Here is a 15,124-nt window from a genome sequence, read left to right as displayed (position 1 = left end):
GGATCTGGTTGGCCGCTGTGACAATAGGATGCAGGACTAGACGGACCTCCTTTTGGCCTGATCCAAGAGGCCCATATTAGGTTTTTATTTGTTTGAACAAAGTTTACAGGATTGGGAAAAAATGCATCCTTTCCAGTGCATTTTCCCATTACTTTTTTTGAGAGGGAAGGAGGCAGGTGGTTTGTCACACATGAGCTCCAAATCAACTTCTATTGCATAACATGAATTTGCCAGTATGTGGCTGAATCCCGCCCAACCATCAGGAACAACCCATATAGTCTGCCATGGTAAACACACTTGGGAGCAAATGTAATAATGTTTATTTTGCAAAATTTATATACTGCTTGATTGTAGCAAAACCTCTTAATGGTTTACAAGAAAAAATAAAATTATCAATAAAAGAAACGACACCTTTAAAAATAAATTAAGAGTTAAAGAGATTAAACCACATTGACAATTATGTGCCTGGATTGGTTTGCCTAAACAAAAATGTTTCTCCTGTCGGCAACTCTGCTGTAGCATTTTGCAATCACTAGAGCTTCTGGATCATGAAGCACAAGGGAAGCCCCACACAGAACGCAGTGCAGTAATCCAGTTTTGAGATCCCCAGTACCTGAACTACTGGGCTCTGTAGGGCTTTCTTTCGAGTAAACATGCCTGCATTGAGTAGTGTCAGTTAAAGAGTTGTCGTCGTTTCTTTCGCGAAAGGCCACGAGCAATAGAATGAGAGCGGAGAGCCGTGCCTTCCCAAATGGACCTGGTGCCAAAGAGGCTGACTTCCACATTCTTCGTCCCGGTCGCTTCTCTCTCCAAGCCTCGAAAGCTTTTGAGGAGGCAACAACCGTGGCCAAAATTCTTGCACGCTTGCTTGGGCACTCCGAAGAACAGGGGGCTCGCCAAATGCGCCCAGGGCGCACACATCTAGCCGGTGCGCCCAGGGCGCACGGGCAGCCAAGACCAAGCGCGCGGCGTTTCGTGGGCACACGCAGCAGCAGTGGCAGCAGCAAGGGCCCCTTACGCGAGGAGGGATTGTGACACTGTGCGAGTGGCGCCCGTCCCGTCGGGAGGCGCCACCAGCAGCTGGAGCCGGGCGGAATGGAGAGGAAAGAGCAGCGGGGCGGAGGGCGGCGGACCGACGCCCACCAGGACCCGTGCGAGGGCGAACCCGGGGGCGCGGTGGTGCAGCGAACGCAAGTGGTGCTCCTGGCCGGCGAGCCGTGGGGGGCCGAGAGCGGCCAGCAGGTCCTCAGCTCCTTCGCGCACCACGTGCTGCCCACAACGGGTGGCGGCTCCCAAGAGGCCCCTGGTGCCGAGCCCACCGCGAAGGCGCAGCAGCAGCAGCAGCAGCTAGGCACTCAGTCGCCGCCCTGCACTTCCTCGGTCGCGCCGTCGGGGCAGCTGACTTTCTTCCTGTGCCGGGCGGCGTCGCTGCGGGAGCGGGCGGCGCGGCTGCGGGAGGTACTGCAGGGCGTGCGGGACCAGAGCCGCGGCGCGCCGGCCGCCCTGGTGGGCGTGATTGTGCAGCCGCGGCCCGAGGAGGAGTACGAAGCCCTGATTCGCCTCGAGGAGCTGCTCCGCGAGGTCTTCGAAGTCGAGGGCGCCTGCTCTATGGAGATCCACACGGCCGTCTTCGCTCCCGGCCGGCCCGACGGCGCCCTCGAGCTCCGGCGCGTCAAGGGCCGCGTCGCCACCAAGCGAACGCGTGAGTAGGGGTCGGGAGGCGATCTGGGTATGCTCGAGGGGGCGCTCTTCGCCGCTTTTAGAACGCCGTCGCTGCGCAAGCCTCCTGCTGTGGCACAAGGTGCCTCTGGGCATGTGCGCAGCCCTTGCAAAGCTCCGTCCTGTTTCCACACGAACCGACAAGTGCCCTCCAATGGCTGGTTTAGTCCTCATTCCCCGCAAGGCTTGTTTACTTGCAATATGATGGAGGAGACTCTTTCTGACAGTGAGATTCGGGGGAGCGGGGAGCACTCTGGGTATGCTCATGGGCACTCTTCATCACTTGCAACAGCGGAGGCTGAAATCAAACCCTCAGTGGCTGCTCAGACTTGATTAGGGCTTAACTTCTGCTGTGGCACAAGCTGCTTCTGGGTATGTGCAGAGTGGCAACCATCTCTTTCAAGGCCCCTTCCACTAGCTATTTTAGTCCTCACTCCCCCCAAGTCTTATTTGCTTGGCACATTTATTTATTACATTAATATACCATTCCCCCCCCCCAGGAGCGTAAGGTGATGTTGTACCTGGTTCTCCTCCTCCCCATTTCATCTCCACAACAACCCTGTGAAGTAGGTTAGGCTGAGAGATGTTGAAGGGCCCATTGTCACCTGGTTAGCTTCCTTTCTGAGTGGGGATTCGAATCCAGGCCTCTCAGGTCATAATCCAACCAGCTCTCACGATGAAAGAGGAGAGTCTTTCTGGCATTGGGGGGAGAGAGAGAGAGGAAAGGAGGCTTCAGGATCTGGTCCTGCAACTCCCAAGCAGTTGTGAGACACTCCCCCCCCCAACTGTACTCCCAAACCATCTTGAATGCTCCCCTCTGGGGCTGAAAGGTGGGCTACTGCTCAAATAACTGCCAATCTGGTGGCTTGCTACTAGCTGCGTGGGATAGGAGTCACTCTGTGCATGCCCAGAGGATCTCTTCTTCAGTATCATTTCCTGTGTTGCAGAAGAGTCAGTGAACACCCAGCAGCCATGGGCAAGCCACCCCGGCACTGACACATGACCTCGCACCCCCTTAAAAAAAAAGTCCAAGGGAGTCCGTTCCACTTTCAAACAGCTCTTGCCCTCAGTAAGTTGTTCCAGGTTAATGGAGGCTTGGTGTGGCTGTTCCTTCTCTTGAGGCCCACATGCAATCAAATCCCCTGCTCAGAGCATCGCCAGGAACCCTTATGCTGGGATTTGTTTTCTGGTTTGATTTATTGTTCTGGGCTTCTTTATATATTTTCATGTTTTCCTGCTTGTGAGCTGCCCAGAGGATGCTGTTAATGGGCATCAATATGGACGATGTTATAAGATAAATTGCAGCCACTTACCCTGCTGTATAACAAAAGTCTAATCATGCGACAGTGACACGGCAGCACCTGCCTCCATCTCCCTCTGTGGTTTCCCTTGGGGCAAACTGTAGTGTCCTTGGGGGCAGAGACTTCTCACTTTGCACTTTGCAAAGTGTGATGCACATTTATGGTGCTATAGAAAGGAATTGTTGTTTTTTCCCCTCCACCCTCAAGTGAGCGAAACTTGGACAGACAAATCAAGGTTTATTCAGTTGTTGGGAGCTGCGCTGTCTTTCGGAACAATGGCCTACGGGGGCTATTACTTCTACCATCACCCGCCAATGTAAAGCCTTCTACTCTGCCAGGACTTCTCCCTCCTTACCTGGTTAAGGTGCGTATCAAGGGGGAGGAGGCATCTCTGTAGGAACCTGGGGTGATGATCTTCTGCTCCCAGGGTAAGCAGGGGCATAGCTAGGGGGGCAGCTGCCCTCCCTAAATCAAGTAAATAAATAAAAATAGGAATAATCAGAATAATTGAAATTGAAATTCTCGCTGAGGTCATTTGGATGATGCTGTGGCACATTCTAGCGACTCAACTGGCAATCCGACTGAACGATAGGCGTAATTCCGCAAACTGACCAATCACATTGCGGGTAGCTCTGTTCTGGAAGTTTCTCATAGTTTCCAGCATTTTCTCCTGAGAAGCTGCACCTGCAGGGCCTGACCAGTTTCTAAACAACTGGAAGGTTCCCACAGGCTATTTATACCCCCTAAATTAAATCCTGGCTACACCCGTGAGGGTTTGAGCTAAATAATAATAATAATAATAATAATAATAATAATAATAATAATACAGTAATAATAATTTATTTATATGCCTCCCATCTGACTGCGTTGCCTGTGCTACTCTGGGTGGCTTCAACAAATTAAAACGTCAAACACAGTAAAACATCAAGTATTAAAAACTCCCCTATGCAGGGCTGCCTTTCAGGTGTCTTCTAAAAGTCTAATACGTAGTTGTTTATTTCCTTGACATCTGACGGGAGGGTGTTCCACAGGGCGGGCACCACTACCGAGAAGGCCCTCTGTCTGATTCCCTGTAACCTCACTTCTTGCAGTGAGGGAACTGCCAGAAGGCCCTCGGAGTTGGATCTCAGTGTCTGGGCTGAACAATGGGGAAATGAATGCAGATTCATGCAGCTTGTAGCTCAGAGGTGGAGAAGCCCTGAAGGAACCTTCTGATTTGGTCCACTAGGGTGTTTTCTCCCCAAACCACATTCTCCTTCCTTAAAGTGAGCTCCCAATTGTTCCTTTGCAAGAGGGGCTCGCTTACTATATCAGCTGATTGACACCGACAGTGAGTCCTTCTGGGATTACCCACCAAGAACTCCCTAGTGCAGCCAAGGGGCTCGCTGTCAGTGTCAAACAGCTGACTGGCTCTGAAAGAAAGTCCCTTTGAGGGCACAAAAATGATTTGCATCAGCTTCAAAGGAGTCTGCTTTGCTTGCAGGCAATCTGAGAAAGTAGGGCATGCAACTAGTCCCTTTGAAGGCATGCCCTGGATGGCTGCATGATACAGTCCTCAGGCAATCCCGCTCATAAGAGGAGCCCTGTAGCTGGATCAGGCCAAAGGGGGTCCATCTAGTCCAGCTTCCTGTTCTCACTGGGCCAACCAGATGCCTCTTCTGGGGAGCCCCCAAGCAGGACCCAAGTGCAACAGCATTTGAGTGCCAGTGGTGCTGGAAGTGGAAGGCACAAGAGGCTGTGCCCATTTGAGGTGACGATCCCCACATCTATGGAACACCCTGAAGTCCAAAAGATGTACATCTTTCTAGCCATGTGGAAATTAGGACCTCTTTATAAGCGTGATGGGCTGGAGATATATAAATCTTATTGTGGGTTTAACATGGGAGATTGGATGGCTGTTGATTATATTTTCTGGCGCTGATTTCTGACATTAAAAAAAATATCTTGTTTTTAACTGAGATCATTGCATCAGCTTGAGATAATATAAGCTGTCCCGAGGACTTCTAAGCAGCTGGATACCAGGACGCTCGTTTTGCACATAATGAAATGGAAAAGTCAGAAAGGTTGCAGAAATGTGTTGGCACCACCCTTTGACATGTTGCTTGCCCTAGTGTGTTCGATCAAAGGAAGTCCCCCAGTAAGGGAAGGCCCGTAGCTCAGGGGCAGAGCCCCTGCCTTGCATGCAGAAGGTCCCAGGTTCAATCCCCAACAGCATCTCTCCAGGTAGGGCTGGGAATGTTCCCCACCTGAAACCCCAAGTGCTTCTGCCATACTCAGTTAGATGGATCAAGGGTCTCACTCAATAGAAGGCAACTTTGTATGTTCCAATTTAATACATTCCTTTATTCAGAACCATGTGGATTAGAATCTTACCTTGTAGAAAGGGAGTAGCTCAGTGGCAGAGCACACACTTTGCATGCAGCAGGTCCCAGGGTCAAACCCGGAAATATCTTCATGTAAGACTGGGAGTGTTTCCTGCCTAAAACCCTGGAGAACTGCTGCTGGTCTAGAGGGTACTAAGCTAGATGGAATAATGGTCATACTCTGTATCTTATCTACACCTGTAGGTAGTTGATTTTAGATGTGGAATATAAATCTACCAAAATAATTTTCTTAATTCACCCGAATCCTTATTGCAAGTTAATTATTGGAAATATAAGTAAGCAATTGTATGAACTTGTTAGTTTTTGTTAAGACATTATTGCTGTTTCTATTAGATATATTGTATTATTAGTAACTGTAAGTTTTAAAAACAGTTTTTAATGTTGCATTTTAAATTGTTGTAACCTGCCCAGGTACCCTAGTGTGAAGGGCAGATCAGTAACAACAACAATAATAATAATAGTAGTAATAATAATAATAATGTATTGTGACAATGAGGCATGCATATGGGTGATCATTTTGTACTTTTCTGTTGTGAACCACCCTGGGCTCTCCAGATGAAAGGTGGTATACAAATGTAATAAACAATGGCCATAATATAAATTTGTCTTTGTATCTGTTAATAATTCTCTCTATTAATATTTGCCCTTGAATTGTTGCCTTTGTCCCCTGCTCCTAATGTGGTGCTTGCATTTCCCTCCCCTTCCCCCACAGGTCTCGTGCTCATCTGGATTTTCAGCTGTCACCCAGAATAAAAATGTACAAAACCGAAAGGTCTGACCTTGTCTGCATAGGCCAGGGATCAGGAACCTCCTCCTGCAGAAGTTCCCTTGTGGACAACCTTCCATGCGCTAAAGGTGGGCGGGGCCAGAGGTAAAAGTGGGTGGAGCACAGGTGTGGTGCTTGGCCTTTGTACAGCAGGCTGCATTCCAGCCACAGAAAAGTCAGAGGGTTCTACTCCTCTCTCCATCCTGCGCTTGGGATGTGAACAAGTGGCAGCTTCATCACAGGTCAATGACACATCCCAGCCAGGCAGGGCTGGAGAGGGCAGAAAGAGGCTGCATTCACATGGTCGTCGATTCCATTTCCCCGACTTTTCCCTAACTCTTAATTTCCACATTGTATCGGAGCTTTCATACAATGGAAAATGACACATGTTTAGTACCCATTTCCATGTAATTGGCATTGTGTATCTTAACACTTGCAAGGCACTTAACACTTTGCTAACTGCTGCCCATGCATTAAAGGATAAGACAATCCTTAGCTGCAAGCTCACGATGAAACAGACACAGCACAAAAGGAAAAAGGAATGGGGAGGGTAAAGGAAATCAAACACCGGAGCAGCTGCTCCTACACTGGTTTCCCCCTTGCCGTGACAATCTTCCTGAGAGATGGGATCCAGCCCCACAGACAAAAAGTGGGGCAACTCAGAAGGTGGGGGTGGAAAGGGAACCATTTGAGAGGGAGGAAAATGGGAACCATTTGAGAGGGAGGCAAGGGAGAAAAAAGTGTGAAACTGCATGTACTGTATGAGGACAAAAAGGGAGAATAGGCACATGTATCAAATACTGGGAAATGGCAAAATGGCATAATTTTTCATATATTTTGCCCGCTCCCCCAACCACCACCAGATCACAGATCACATTTATCTCTCTGTTAACAAAACCATGTAAATCAGGGATCTGGTGCATTGCAGCAAGACCGTGGTACGAAACCATCCACAGATTCCACAGACTGAACCCTCATAGGATGTGTGTGTGTTTTTATGAGAGATCTTTGCAAAATTGTCATCCTTTGAAAAGGATGCCACTGTTGTGCCCTAAGATGCGCCCTGCAATTTGTTGCTGGTTTTACGGAGTTGTTTTAACAGATAATTTTATGGTTTCATTTTCTTCATAAACCGCTTTGAGGTGGTTGGGGTTTTTTTTACAATCAGGCGGTGTATAAATTTTATGAAACAAGCGAACAAACACATCAGGCTTGCCCCTCTGTCCATTTGTTCCACCCACCCCCTTTCTAAAGGTATTCTGAGACCAGTGATCATTATCACATACTGGGACATTCAATTCTTCCTGCTCGCTGCGTAGCATGGGAAGAGCCATCTCTTCCTTTCCGTGATCAATATGTGTAGGAGACTTTCAGCATGCAGTGCCCAATCTGCAAGAGGCACAATGTCCACAGAGGTATCCTGACTGTTATAGGTAAGTCCTCAGGATAGTGTTACACACCAACCCAATCTCTGGGTGGTACCTTGGAAGCCGAACGGAATCCATTCCAGAAGTATTTTGGACTTCCAAAATGTTCGGAAACCAAAGTGCAGCTTCTGATTGGCTGCAGAAAGCTCCTGTAGCCAATCGGAAGCCGCGGAAGACCTGTCAGATGTTTGACTTCCAAAAGTAGTTCGCAAACTGGAACACTCACTTCCAGGTTTGCAGTGTTCGGGTGCCAAAACGTTCGAGAACTAAGCTGTTTGAAAACCAAGGTACCACTGTACTTACCCAGGGTTTGGTTTCCTTGGGACAAAAAGGTCAGCAGAGACTGGGGTGTCCTTAGGCTATATGGTCTTATTTACACATATATACAACACACAGAAAACTAAATAGGCCCAGGAAGCAGGATTTCAAGACAACTCTTGTCAAAAGCATGGCAGATCTGTGACTTTAGTGTTGATCATCAGATGATGCTAATATTAGTGCATTTACTTGGTTTTTTTAAGCCCATATGCAACTGCATGCATTCTGCGTGCCTGTTTTATAGTTTTGTTTCTCAACTTTGAATTTTTTTAATCTGTTGTTATAACTGTTCTCTCTGTTCTGGTATACTTTATAAAATGAAACAAATATATTTGCAAAATAATAATAATAACCCCCGTGTTTAGCAAAGCAAGCCTGCTAGCATCCTCTGTGGTGCAGAGGTGAGTGTTTGGAGTCATTAAGAATCCGGACAGCAACGGTGGATTCCATCACCGGATTTCCCCCCTCAGAACAGAACATCAAAGATCTTGAGAGCTCCACAAAGAACTGCTGGTGGAACTCCCCTGTTGCTAACAATGTCTTGGAGAGTTCTAGAAGGGCTATGTGGAGGTGGCAGTTGGAGGCCATGTCCTCTGAGGGCAACAAGCCAGACTGAACCTCAAGATGACGTACCCCAACCGAGGGCTGCTGAAGGCAGCTATGGGACATTACCTGACCGAGAGCGCCAGGACGGCGCTCGAAGCTATGGAACCGGACGAAGACGTTGTAGACGTGAGTGCTGAGACCATCTTCTTTTGGAGCTGGAGTCAGGGAGGGGGAACCAGAGAGAAATGCAAGCTGGGGAGGGGAAATCTCTGACTTGTGTTTCTAGGCTAGGCAATGGACAGTTAGTGTCCACCTGTCCACATTCTGGGACCTAAGATCAATCTGCTTCTGGGGGAGGTTTGGTCTGTGTCCCACCAACCCACCCAGAATCCCCCAACCTGATGCCTGGGGCTGATGGGAATCAGAGTCCAAAATGTCTGAAGGATGCCAGGCTAAGGGCCAGCCTAGGCCACTGACACTCTGAGCACAAAGCTGTTTGGCCTATATCCCATGCCCAATACACTGGGCAAGCAGCAGAGGAGCTATGTAGCTTGAAAACATGTGCTTGAAAATAAGTTACCGGAACTTTGTGGTGTGCTTCTGGAGCTGCAGTTGTGTGAAGCAATTGGCAGTGCCACGCACACACTGGCAAGGCGTGGGTTTTTTGTTGCATCCTCAAGAGACCTTTCTAAAGAAACCCTGAAGTGAATGGGCAACTGCAGCAACTGGCCTCCCTGCTGACACGTGGATGTTTTGACTCTTCCAGGTGGGGCCTGGGAAGCAGATGCCAGCCGTGGGACCCAACCAGATCCTGGACATGCCACTCTTTACCAAAATCCCTTTCCTGCCAGGCTCAAACACTATGTTCTACAGGACCAATTTGGGTGAAAAGGTGAACAGAGGATATCTACGCGCGCGCACACAGCCACATTTTTAAAAGGCGGGACTAAAACATCCCACCCACTCACACACACCCCGACGAGACCACAGATAATTTAAATCCCAAAGCCTGACTGAGGGGGCCCAGTACCTAAAGATATTTAATGGTGGCTTCAGGTGAAGTTCCCTGGGGAAAGTGTTCCGCAAAAGGGGAGCCACTGCTGAAAAGGCCATGCTCCAGTCCTAGACAATAAAGCATTCCAAATAGGGATTGCAGTTAGTTCTGTGGAACCAGCAATGCACCTGGAACTGTGTTGACCCCCTGCTTCAAAGTAAGGTTCCCCAATCAGTCGCCCTCTTGGAATACAACTCCTGACATCCATGCCAGCTGCGGCTGGTGGGAGTTGTAGTCCACAAGCATCTGGAGACCCAACAGCTTGGGGAAGAAGGCTACCTTGGAGTCTGAGAGATCCTTTGTTAGAATCATAGAATTGTAGAGTGGCCCAAGGGCCATCTAGTCCAACCCCCTGTAATGCTGGAATCTCCACTAAAGCATCCCTGACAGATGTCCACCTCTGCTTAAAAGCTTCCAATGAAGGAGAGTCCACAACCTCCCAAGGGAGTCCATTCCACTGTCGAGCAGACCTTGCTGTCAGAAAGTTCTTCCTGATATTTGAATGGAATGTCCTGTCTCGTTCCCTGACCCTTTTTGATGTATTGCTGTGTCTCTGCACAGGAGGGGCTATTGTTTTGCTTTGTTCTTGTTTTTATTGTGCATTTTGTGTGTTTTTATCTTGTGTTTTTATGCCGTGAACCTGAGATCTTCGGATGAAGGGTGGTATAGGATTAATAATAATAATAATAATAATAATAATAATAATAATAATAATCCCCAGCTTTACCAGCCATCTGCCACTTTTGACCTGAACGACCCATACTGCAAACTCATGGCACCCAGCTATAAGAGCCTCCACGACCCACACCTGCGTGCCTACTACAAGCGGAAAGACAACCTGCGGAGGCTCAAAAAGGCAGGCCACATCACCGACAAGAACAAGGCAAGTTGAGCTGCTTCAGGCATTGATGCCCCTACATCCCTGTGCTTTTCTAGCGAGACAATCAGGACTGCAAAATGACAGCCATAAAAAAACAACACCATGCCAGAAACATTTTTTTTAGAAGGCTATCAGCAAACAACACCATTGATGTCACCTCAAAACAGCCTAGAAGTCATATTAAAAAGCTTCAAATCCTGTAGGAAAAATAAACGTCTTAAAGGAGCAGGGCTGTAGCATATCCAGGTAGGGCTGTGAGAGACTCTCTGCTTGTAACCCCACAGAGCTGCTGCCAGCCACTGTGAGCTAGGTGGATTGATAGGCAGCTTCCTTTGGTTATATTTATATCTGTCTTCTCTCCAGAGCCATGAAGACTAGAATCTTAGGGGAAGAACTGTAGCTTCTGAGTAAACAGATTTCAGACAGGGACTTAGGATGTTGGCACTGTTGCGGGAGAGCATGGAAATGCACAGAAGGACTCTTGAACCTTTTCCCATGGTGGCTCAGAGATGGAAAGAAGATAAAGTCCCCACCAGAGAAGAATAGCAGATTAAGTTGATGGATTATGCAGAAACGGCTAAAACGACCAGAAGAGTCAGAAATCAGGAAGACCAAAATTTTAATAAGGAATAGGGGAAATTTATAATTTATCTTAAAAACCATCTTAAACAGCTAACTTAGTAGGATTGGAATAACATAGTTTAATGGTGAATTTTGGACATAATGGAGATGTAAAAGATCTGGATTATCATAAAAGATACAGGAGGAAATAATTAACAAAAGGACCCACAAAGGGGAGGAGGTCCAAGAGATTCCTTGGAATCTTGTTTTTATGTTGTATGTTGGATATGTGATTGTAAAACTTAAATCTGAAAAACCAAATAAATATTTCTTAAAAAAAGAACCTTTCCCATGAATGCCTGACTTCTTTTTGCCTCCTAGGTGGTGTGTACCCTGAAGGAATTCAATGAATATAGGCAGTACCTGACCTCCCTCAAGCTGGAGTTTGAGAAACACTACATCAGAGAACAGGCAAGTCTTGGGACCATTTTTTGAGATCTCCTTCTGCCTCTGCTCAGCTGCTACAAACAAAGAGCATATTGCAAACTTGATAAGAGGCATGACTTCCTGCCTAACCTACCTCACAGGGTTGTTGTGAGGATAAAATGTGGATGGGAGAACTACGTGCACCATCTTGGGCTCCTGATGTATATTGTGCTTTGTTTGGTCAGAATTGAGTATACGCTTCCAGAGTTAACACCAAATACATTACCTCTGGTAAATGAGCCACCGTAGCTGCTGGATGGCCGTGAAAATTTGTGTCCCAGGCTTTTTAGATCCATCTACCCCATGTACTAAAAGGACGCGGGTGGCGCTGTGGGTTAAACCACAGAGCCTAGGGCTTTCCAATCAGAAGTTCGGTGGTTCGAATCCCCGTGACGGGGTGAGCTCCCGTTGTTCGGTCCCTGCTCCTGCCAGCCTAGCAGTTTGAAAGCATGTCAGAGTGCAAGTAGATAAATAGGTACCGCTCTGGCGGGAAGGTAAACGCCGTTTCCGTGTGCTGCTCTGGTTCGCCAGAAACGGCTTAGTCATGCTGGCCACATGACCCGGAAGCTGTATGCCGGCTCCCTTGGCCAATAATGCGAGATGAGCGCCGCAACCCCAGAGTCGGCCACGACTGGACCTAATGGTCAGGGGTCCCTTTACCTTTACCTTACCCCATGTACTACTATCGGAAACCCAAGGGGCCTATTGGTTGCCAGATGTGAAAAATATTAGCATTCTTTTAAGCTCTCCTACCCCACTAAATTGGTCTGACGTGTTCCTCTGCTCACCCGACCCCAAGTGACAACTTGCTGGCAGCAATGTCCCAAGCAAAAGCCCTGATGCCCACATCCCTCTAATCCTCTGAATTCCAGAAAATGCTTGAGAAGCAGATCACCAAGCTCCAAGACACTCAGCATCTTCCAGAGGCCGCCGATACGTCGAAATATCGGGACTGGATGCTGAAAGAGGAGAGGCCCACAATACAGGAGCAGGAGACCGTGATGAGGAACAGGTGCCCGAAGGAGATGGGTAGAGGGAGGAGTCTAGAGGGCATTTTTGCACATGAGGTCTAAAGCGGACCTTTGTGCGGTTTGCAGAGTGACACCACAAAGCCAGCCTGCCCCGCTTGGGTCTGGTGCTCCTTTGAAGCCTCTCTTGCGATCCTCTTCTGCATAAACAGCAAGAAAAAACAGGAATTAAAAGCAGGAGAAATGGGCCGAAACAATGAACTGCAGGTCGTAAGAGTTGGAAGGGGCCACAAGAGTCATCTAGACCAACCTCCTGTGATGCAGGAATCTTTAGCTCAAAGTGGGGCTCAAACCTACAACCAATCAATCTCTTACCCTTCCACAAATTGGTTTGGGGCCACAAGAGGGCATGCGGGGAGGGGGGAATGAGCTTTCAGCTTTACATCAAGTTGCCAGACCTCCAGGGCTTACCTGAAGTCCCCAGGTTAGCTGAGAAACTTGAGCGAAGAAGAGGAAATGGGGTGAGGTCCAGCCAAGCCATTCTAATCGATCCTTTGCCTTTTTTCTCAAAAAGATATTTAGAGTTGATTAACCAGGAGCTGGAAAAACTGGAGCAGCTGGCAGAAGAGAACCGACAACTCGCCTTGGCTCAGGACGACAAAAAGAAGCAAGGCTTGGAAAAACGCAAGCAGCTCCTCCTACGGAAGAAAATGGAAGAGGTAACCACAAAGGGAAGCTGGAACAGGAGGTGGCGCCCATCCTCATTCGCCCTGGCCAGTGGGGCTGCTTGGAGTTGGGTCCCCTTTGCTGTTTTACACCCAGCTGAAAACAGCCACAGCACAGAAACAGGTGACCAATGGCTGATGAGTCTTTGTTTCCCAGGAATGGAGGAAGAAGGAAATGCTGCTCCTGATGAAAATCGGTGATGACGTTAAACGGGAAGCAAGGATTGAAGAGCAGAGGAGGAAGAGCAAGGAAGACAAGCTGAAAAGGGTAAGTGGAAGAGAAGGGAAGGCGGCTGGAAGCTGTGTGGGTCTTGGCTAGCATCTGAGTGGTCATGGTAGGGTGCCACAATCAGCTGGAAGGAAGTTCTGCCCAGCATTCCATCTACGTAGTTCTATATTATCCAGAAGTTCCCATCCTCCTAGCCAAGACCCTTCCCTAATGTTTACTCAACAGCAACCTTTATTTAGCAAAGGCCCCCCTGCAATGTTAGTTAAAAGTTTATTCCTTTTTTCCAAAACCAATATGATTTTCATTTATATACATTTCAGTAGCAATTTAACAATAATTCAGACATTTCAAATATCAACTTCCTTCCTCCTTTTTCTGCGATTCGTTAAATTTTATATCATCATTCCCTGCATATTGTAAGTTATATTAAATCATTATTTTATTCATCTATTTTCATATATTTATATCTTAAAAACTGCAGGTTATTACAATAGTCCTGCCAATGTTTTTATCTGTTTGCAATTTGTTTGTAAATATTCAATTTCCATTCCTTCATGAAAAGTTTGTTATCCTGATTTATTATTCTTCCAGTAAGTTTTGCCATTTCTGCATAGTCCATAAGTTTTGGTATCCATTCTTCTTTCGTCGGAAAAAAAAAGTTTATTCCTTGTACTTCCTACCAAGCATGGAGTACAGAGTTGTCCCTTAAGCGTCCTTCAGTCAGTCAGTTCCTGTTCATTATGTGGGGAATGATTTAATTACTGGCTTCCTTTCACTTGCTCCCCTTTGGTATAGCAAAATTGCTCTGTTTAGACTGGAGAAATTAGCAATTCATCACAGAAAACAGACAGAAGGTGCCAATGCCCAGTTCATAGGGGGGAAATCTGGCAAATCATAGAATTGTTGGATCGTCTCTAGTCCAAACCCCTGCAATGCAGGAATATGCAGCAGGGGATTGAACCTGCAACCTTGGAGTTACTGGCACCATACTCTAACCAACTGAGCTATCCAGCTGATCATCATTGGGCAGTTGCCAAATAACTTGGTCTATGAATTGCACCCTGTACTCGCTGTTGGGGTGTGTTCCAGCTAGGCATGCTTAGTGGGCCCCCCACCCCCAACCTGAAAAGAGGTGAGGCATGCAAACTAAGAATTCTCTCATGCTGCTTCTGAGTGACTGTGGTGCAAAATGAAAGGGGCAGGTCCTTTGCCAGCTTGGGGGGGAGGCCCCAGTGTCTCCCCTTGGATCCAGCATGATGAGAGGTTGCAAAGGACCCTGGAATGAATCCCGAAACAGTGGCGAGGCTCTGCCCTTTTTGCACCCTGCAGAAACAGAACATGCTTGAGAAGAAGATGGCTCACCACTTGAGGAAGCTGCAGGAACGCTTCCAGAGAGAAGGCTTCTTGCTCCCTCCTGACAAGATGGTCCACATGATGGACGTCGGAGATCGGGGACCCCCAGCTAAAAAACAAGGTACATGGCCAGGAACGGCTTTCATGGAATGACCTCTTGCTGCTCGCTCTCTCTCTCTCTCTCTCTCTCTCTCTCTCTCTCTCTCTCTCTCTCTCTCCTACTTCCTCTTTCTCCTGGAATGCTTTCAAGTCTCCCTAAGGCTCCCCTGGACAAACCATTTTTTGAGCCCCGATCCTGATTTTCTCACTCAAGGCTTATGCGTAGGTTAAGCTATGTCCTCTCTTTATCCGTTCAGGTTTGTTTCCTTCCTCCCTTTCCTAGCTGCAAAGAATCCACCATTGTTGTC

The 15,124-nt window shown here is 47.7% G+C and overlaps 3 protein-coding genes and 1 long non-coding RNA gene across 7 annotated transcripts in view; 3 read left to right on the top strand and 1 right to left on the bottom strand.

Moving 5' to 3' along the window:
- Positions 1 to 132: 132 nt before the first annotated feature.
- Positions 133 to 14,811, bottom strand: LOC128402612 (uncharacterized). The gene is made up of 3 exons (XR_008327750.1): positions 14,727 to 14,811; positions 3,376 to 3,485; positions 133 to 2,414 (listed from the first exon to the last, which is right to left on the bottom strand). It is a non-coding gene; the product is annotated as an uncharacterized LOC128402612 (long non-coding RNA).
- On the top strand, positions 1,081 to 6,175 carry LOC128402610 (uncharacterized). 2 transcript variants are annotated; one of them, XM_053366866.1, is made up of 3 exons: positions 1,081 to 1,702; positions 3,228 to 3,384; positions 6,117 to 6,175. In XM_053366866.1, exons 1-2 carry the CDS (start codon positions 1,096 to 1,098, stop codon positions 3,338 to 3,340), a joined length of 720 nt encoding a protein of 239 aa, XP_053222841.1. In that variant the 5' UTR covers positions 1,081 to 1,095; the 3' UTR covers positions 3,341 to 3,384; positions 6,117 to 6,175. The 2 variants fall into 2 exon arrangements, with proteins under 2 accessions (XP_053222841.1, XP_053222842.1); XM_053366867.1 differs by having other exon boundaries at positions 4,980 to 6,175.
- LOC128402611 (fibrous sheath-interacting protein 2-like) lies at positions 6,178 to 11,235 on the top strand. Of its 2 annotated transcripts, XM_053366868.1 has the most exons (4): positions 6,178 to 6,259; positions 8,281 to 8,647; positions 9,228 to 9,353; positions 10,237 to 10,422. In XM_053366868.1, the coding sequence occupies exons 2-4, from the start codon at positions 8,540 to 8,542 to the stop codon at positions 10,405 to 10,407; spliced, it is 405 nt and encodes a 134-aa protein (XP_053222843.1). In that variant the 5' UTR covers positions 6,178 to 6,259; positions 8,281 to 8,539; the 3' UTR covers positions 10,408 to 10,422. The 2 variants fall into 2 exon arrangements, with proteins under 2 accessions (XP_053222843.1, XP_053222844.1); XM_053366869.1 differs by lacking the exon at positions 6,178 to 6,259 and having other exon boundaries at positions 7,652 to 8,647; positions 10,237 to 11,235.
- LOC128402600 (fibrous sheath-interacting protein 2-like) overlaps positions 11,344 to 15,124 on the top strand; it is a 37,250-nt gene continuing 33,469 nt past the window's right edge. Inside the window, exons 1-5 of one of the 2 annotated variants that reach the window (XM_053366844.1) lie at positions 11,344 to 11,427; positions 12,315 to 12,454; positions 12,985 to 13,129; positions 13,293 to 13,403; positions 14,694 to 14,838. In XM_053366844.1, the coding sequence (XP_053222819.1) occupies positions 12,318 to 12,454; positions 12,985 to 13,129; positions 13,293 to 13,403; positions 14,694 to 14,838 (538 nt within the window). In that variant the 5' untranslated portion in view covers positions 11,344 to 11,427; positions 12,315 to 12,317. Of the gene's footprint in view, positions 11,428 to 12,314; positions 12,455 to 12,984; positions 13,130 to 13,292; positions 13,404 to 14,630; positions 14,839 to 15,124 lie in introns of those variants that run through there. The other variant, XM_053366845.1, reaches the window with a different exon arrangement.

This window comes from Podarcis raffonei, chromosome 15, assembly GCF_027172205.1.
Source record: "Podarcis raffonei isolate rPodRaf1 chromosome 15, rPodRaf1.pri, whole genome shotgun sequence".
Classification (NCBI taxonomy): Eukaryota; Metazoa; Chordata; class Lepidosauria; order Squamata; family Lacertidae; genus Podarcis; species Podarcis raffonei.
This window is presented reverse-complemented; position numbering and strand designations above follow the sequence as displayed.